At 36.2% G+C, this 6,830-nt stretch overlaps 1 protein-coding gene across 1 annotated transcript in view; it reads right to left on the reverse strand.

Moving 5' to 3' along the window:
• The window catches only part of LOC127832127 (inositol 1,4,5-trisphosphate receptor type 3-like), a 101,823-nt gene that overhangs the window by 63,020 nt on the left and 31,973 nt on the right, over positions 1-6,830 (reverse strand). The window contains 5 exon segments of the mRNA XM_052357362.1: positions 750-885; positions 3,664-3,780; positions 4,121-4,230; positions 4,811-4,943; positions 6,354-6,431. Of these exon segments, the coding sequence (XP_052213322.1) occupies positions 750-885; positions 3,664-3,780; positions 4,121-4,230; positions 4,811-4,943; positions 6,354-6,431 (574 nt within the window).

Here is a 6,830-nt window from a genome sequence, read left to right on the forward strand (position 1 = left end):
GAATTCAAGCTATTTTTTCATTGAAAATGAGTTTGTTGCCACGTTATACTCAATGGAATGAAAACATGTGTGTTTTTTTTTAATAAACTTCAGTTCTAGTGTTCTTGGTATTCTAAATGAAATATATGCAGTCATTTTGAAAAATAATAATACCGCAGGGCCGAGTAGCAAAAAATGGCAGAATTGCTAGAAGCGTACTATGACTAGAATTCTAACTAACTCTGATTAACATAAGTACACGTAGTTCTATTGAAAACAATCACAAACTATATGTATGAACTAGTTTAACAGATTTTGGCTTTATTATGGCCTCAATGCCAGTAAAGAGAGAGAAATCGGACTCCTTACTTTAACCATGAATGTTTTTTTTTCCAGCGGTTAAACTTTTCAACAAAACACGTTTTCTCTTCCCGTTGAGTTTATAACCTTGGTTAATGTTACCGATAACTTAATGAGATGAACGAATCACGTGTTATAGGTTAACCCATTTATGCCTAGCGTCTAAAAAAGGGCTTTGGAAAACAGCGTAGACCCAGGTGAGACGCCGCATGATGCGGCGTCTCATCAGGGTCTGCGCTGTTTGCTTAAAGGAATTTCTGTAAGAAATATTCTAAATATAGAAATACATATACTAGACATCCCTAATTGTGGAAATAAATTGATCCAATTTGGAAGGATGGGAGAGTCCACTAGGCATAAATGGGATAACTAAGTGTATAATTGTTGAAACGCTTGGTGGATACGGATACCTTTCTCCTTCTCGCTGGGAAACGGGAAGTCGTGGCGACCGTCCAAAAGGTTGAGCAGTGGCGGCAGAAGATTCTGAACGTCCTCTGCGTCCATGTAGTAGCCGAACATCACCAGGTAGTACAGCAGACGAACAACCTGCGCGCGCATACAAATTACCATAGCGTTATGGCTTTTCTTGTTTAAAAGAAGTCTCTTCATTGCGATAATACAGATTATGCAACCCATTTATGCCTAGTGGACTCTCCCATCCTTCTAAATTGGATCAATTTATTTCCAAAATAAGGGATGTCAAGTATATTTATTTCTATATTTAAAATATTTCTTTCAATTCTTTTATAAATGTATTTAAGCAAACAGCGCAGACCCTGATGAGACGCCGCATGATGCGGCGTCTCATCTGGGTCTAAGCTGTATGCCAAGGCCTTTTTTTCTAGACGCTAGACATAAATGGGTTAACTGTCGGCCCTGATTAGCATGTGCTGACTGCACAAGCTAATTTGGGGTGAAACTTTACGAGCATGCTTTAAGATCAGTTTCCCTAAAAAGAGGATGAAATTAACATAGCGTTGCTGACTGATATTGGTTCGTTACACAAGAATTGTGACTGGCATTATTTTAAGGGACCTTTTCACATATTTTGGCAGATATTGAAGTTTGTCATAAAATGTTTATATTGATAAATGTAAACATTGTATCTTAAAAGCTCCAGTAAAAACAAGAATAAAATTTAAAAAAGGAAAAGAAAAAATGTAACCCTCAACAGGACTCAAACAACTGACCCCTGGAGTAAAAGTCTACCACTTAGACCACTCGGCCATCCATGCTCATACAATGAATGATATATTTTATACTTTATATAAGCAATCCTCGTAGTATCAAAAAATATAACGACAACAACAGAACTCTCCAAATTATTCAATCGTTTCGCGTTGCAACGCTTTATAATTTTCAGGTTTTTAAATCGTCAAAAGTTGCATATGATTGCTATTTAAGAGTAATCATTTCTCCACAATATCATAACTGAAACGAAAATGTGCAATTCTCAAACAACTTTTTTTTAATTTTGTAAATTTACCAAAACTTGAACATGCCCCTTTATAAACACACGACATATCATGTGCACACACGAACACAAGCTGACACAAAGCACGAGAAAAAATGAATCGCCTTTGTTTCAAATTACCAAAACAATAAGACTTTGTTCTACGACAAAAAATGACGACATTTTGGTACATTAGTTTAATTCGTTTGACAAGAAATGTGGATCCTTACGTGTTTTGCTATAGTCAATTCTATTTAAACGCAATATAATCTAACAAACATGCGTTTGTATCACCGAGAAAACTAACAGCAACATTACCAGCGGCATCAGCAACAGTAGCAGTAATGCAGAATAGGCCAAATGTAAAAAGGACGATCTTCATTGCAACAGTTGCTCTTGTTTACTAACATTTTATGAAAACCTTAACATCAAACATTAAAGAGATATGATCACATATTTCGTGTTGTTGTTTTTTAATGACAATAAATATGATTACTTATAATCCATTATATTTTGGCCTGGGGCGTAGTAATGATACAAATTTCTGAGCCTATCCGATTTGGCTGGTTGCCAAAATCCAAATTCCCAAAAGTCCGATTTACCACTCAATTCATGCGCAATAAAATTAGTTCTTTGCAGATCTCAATAACCCGTCTTGTAAATACAGAACATCACTATATAACATAAAAGTGTTGCTAAGCATTGGCTACGACATAGTTTTTATTGTTTGCATATTCATGCGAGAATAAGTTTCTCACTTGACGGTCTAGGCCGAAAACGAAAAAATACGAGTGTTTACGGAGACATTTTTTTGAAGACATAATATTTGGTTTTAATAAACATATTTTAAAATATTGTTATTTTATTTTGCGTTAACAAGACATTCCAGAAAAAAAGAAAATGACAAAAAGAACAAATATTAACGATCATTCTCGGAAATAAACGAAGTAACCGGATATGGTATTTCGCGCAGATCGAGCGCGCAAATCGAGCGCGAAAAGTTCTACGTGAGACAAATTACACAATCTGTACACCGTTCTTTATCAGAGTAAGTGGATGTTCTTATGTATACACATTACAAAGGAATTATGAGTGTTTTCCTGATCTTTTAATTATGTAATAAAACGCTATTTTATGCTATTGAAAGTGATTTATTTGACGCCAACAATAACAGTTTTTTTGCGGCCATGTTGTTGTATATCTTCACCGCCAATGTAGACACACCTCTACTTGATCTTTAGTGTTGAACAAAAGGTTATCGTTCCCACCACCAGTATCGTGTAGTCCTCCACCGCCTTTGTACACTGTAGTATACATATATTGCCTTTTCTTGCAGTCTCTGAGCTTCTGCACTCAACCGCTAGGGTCAATCCGTATACATTCGGACAAAGGGAGAAATTCGGACAATACTTCTTCCCAAGCACACTAAATCTAGCCCATGGCCTTCAGCGCCTACAGCGCTTTGATTATTAGTCGTGACTAGTTATAAAAGCAAGAAAAAAAGGTTGGATGAAAATAGTGCCTGCCAATGGATTCGAATCCGGGACCTTTGGAAGTAAAACTATAGTGCGCTTCCGCTGCACCAAGCAGGACTTTGTGTAGCGAAACGCAAGATATCAGCTATAATAATACTCGACGTATTTTCCAAATTATAGAGGACAAGCATTAAAGATGTTACAAACGCGTTATAATTTTACCGATTTCGAATGATGATTGTCCGTTAATGAACCGATATTTTTAACATGTTACTTCGCTTGCTAAACATAATGCAGGTATTCTTTTTTGAATCTTTGAACATTATTTAAAAATTCGTCATTTTACCAAACGGTGAACAAGTCACTTTAAGATTACTCTGGGAACTGCACACCAACCTGTTCTATCAGCATGTTGTGTCCCACCTCGGAGGCGTACATACACTTGTTCTCGGACAAGAACTCTGCTATCCAGTCTCGAAGCACGGGGAATATCGCTACGAGCTCTTTCACAATCTAAATGTTATACGAAATCATTAAAATCATTTCAGAAACACCCCAAAGGTACAACAAGCAATGAATGATAATTTCACAATTCATACATAGCTTAAGAAATAAAAGTAATCTATACTGGTAATACATTTTAAAACAAATTATTTACGCGAAGAATAAATAAATAATTTACTGAACACTTTAATCAAGTATGTATACATGTGAATATATATTACGAAACTGAGTGAAAAAGTCATGTTTCGAAGTATTCAGTAAATATTTAAAGAAAAATACTTTAAAATGTCATCTTCCACGCAACCGTATTTTCTCATAACCTTAAAGACATATTACGAAAACAGCTTACAAAATCCCCCTGACTTTTTTCTTCGTCTTTAGACCCCACGTAGTCGTAGACAAAGCAGATGTTCGGGTGGGCCAACACTGAATAGTTGTTCCCAATATCAACGAACAGGCCTGAGTAGATAAAGAATTGGTTAGAAAATGATACAGAGATGCTTAAAGTATGCTTACCTCCACACATGTTTTCTATACTTAAAATTTAAATCAATTGTTGAAACTTGTGAGCAAAAATAATTTATTTAAAACTAATATAAATAAAATGCAATTAAATGTACTTCATCTTTAAGTTTCGGTAGTGTCAAATACAAACGTCAACAAAACTGACAAAAACATGCAATTATCTGCATTAACCATTCTCTTGCTGCATCTGCTACTTAAATACATGTAATTGTAGGTCGTGTATTGTGTTGTGTTGAAAATTTGTCACCACAGATAAAGAACATGTCAATCTTGCTAAGACTTAAAAAGAGACAAGGTAGGAAATTGGTTTTATTGTACTGGTTTGCAATTAAAAATAATGCAAGCGCAAATGCAATTGTTACTACTAAAACGTTTTTTGTAATGTGTTAATCAATATTATTTTGCTAATAGAGGGAATAACAAGGAAGGTCTCATCTCATGTTATATTAAAACGTTGCAAAAGGTCAATAACTTAATATCAAGACACAACCCCTGTATCTAAAAGTGATCTTACTTGTTGTGATGTCGCAGTATTTGGCTCTGATTGCGTCCGGAAGTATATCGGACCTGAGCGCCAGGAACGTTTCCTCCCACGTCATGAAACGCATCTCCTTGGTGATGATATTGATCGCGAAGTCGTTACGACCCTGAACATAGCGCCACATATCAGGTAAACAGTGTAGGCGTAACTAAAGACGAAGTTGATAAACTTCGTTACGACCCTGAACATAGCGACACATAGCAGGTAAACAGTGTAGGCGTAACTAAAGACGAAGTTGATAAACTTCTTTACGACCCTGAACAAAGCGCCACATATCAGGTAAACAGTGTAAGCGTAAGTAAAGATGAAGTTGATAAACTTTGTTACGACCCTGAACATAGCGCCACATATCAGGTAAACATTGTAAGCGTAACTAAAGACGAAGTTTATAAACCTCGTTACGACCCTGAACATAGCGCCACATATCAGGTAAACAGTGTAAGCGTAACTAAAGACGAAGTTTATAAACCTCGTTACGACCCTGAACATAGCGCCACATATCAGGTAAACAGTGTAAGCGTAACTAAAGACGAAGTTTATAAACCTCGTTACGACCCTGAACATAGCGCCACATATCAGGTAAACAGTGTAAGCGTAACTACCCGGTATAGATGAAGTTGATAAACTTCGTTTCGATACTGAACATAGCGCCACATATCAGGTAAACAGTGTAAGCGTAACTACCCGGTATAGACGAAGTTGATAAACCTCGTTACGACCCTGAACATAGCGCCACATATCAGGTAAACAGTGTAAGCGTAACTACAGACGAAGTTGATAAACAAATCGGTGTATATGTGTGTCTTGTTCTGTGAAAATTTGGTAAAATGCATGTGCGTAAAGTGTCATCCCAGATTAGCCTGTGCAGTCCGCACAGGCTAATCAGGGACGACACTTTCCGTTTTAATGGTATTTTTCATTTAAAGGAAGACCATTTTTACCGAAAATCTAGTTTAAGCGGAAAGTGTCGTCACTGATTAGCCTGTGCGGATTGCACAGGCTAATCTGAGATGACACTTTACGCACATGCATTAAGCCCAGTTTTCGTGTATCGTGTTATTTCTTAAAAGTTGACATTGTATTTGTAAAAATATTGCAAGACATTTACATTTGCAGAAAGGAAATTCAATTCTGCGTTGAATCAGATCGAGATCGTGAACATCGCTGCACAATTGATGAAGTAATGGCTGTTCAAAGCGATGCAACCCGTTTCCGGGTGATTTTGAGTTGGATACCTTGTTATATATATATTTGATAGTAATTATTTTTTTCAGAAAAGTAGATTTCTCATTATAATATGATTATTTATCATTCAAAATGATGTTTTCACTAATTAATATCATAGCCACACGCTAACCACCTGTGCCCAAAACCATACATTTGCTTAAATGGAATTCTACTTTTCTCTAAAATGTTCTCCATAAAAAAGTCCATTATTTATTTTTATCACAGTTCGGTATCTTTTAGCATGTTTGAAGAAAAAAGTCCAAGCAAAATACAAATCAACAAACGCTACCTTGCAGAGTGCGATGTACAGGTCGAGCTGGTGAAGCAGAAAATCGTGCTTATCCTTGTCATACTGAGGGTGTCTCTCCTGAAACGTATTAACCCATTTATGCCTAGTGGACTCTTCCATCCTTCTAAATTGGATCAATTTATTTCCAAAATTAGGGATTTCTAGTATATCTATTTCTATATTTAGAATATTTCTCACAGAAATTCCTTTAAGCAAACAGCGCAGACCCAGATGAGACGCCGCATCATGCGGTGTCTCATCTGGGTCTATGCTATTTGCCAAGGCCTTTTTCTGGACGCTAGGCATAAATGGGTTAAATCAGCAGCTTAGCGTCAACAAACATGATAAAAATCAATTGGATCAACTCATTTAGCTTTTTTTTTTTTTGGGGGGGGGGGGCGGAGGAATTTTAAAATATTTTAGCACGCTTTAAATAAAGGTTGCACTTCAAAACATATTATTGATAATAAAACTCAA

Source organism: Dreissena polymorpha, chromosome 5, assembly GCF_020536995.1.
Source record: "Dreissena polymorpha isolate Duluth1 chromosome 5, UMN_Dpol_1.0, whole genome shotgun sequence".
Lineage (NCBI taxonomy): Eukaryota > Metazoa > Mollusca > Bivalvia > Myida > Dreissenidae > Dreissena > Dreissena polymorpha.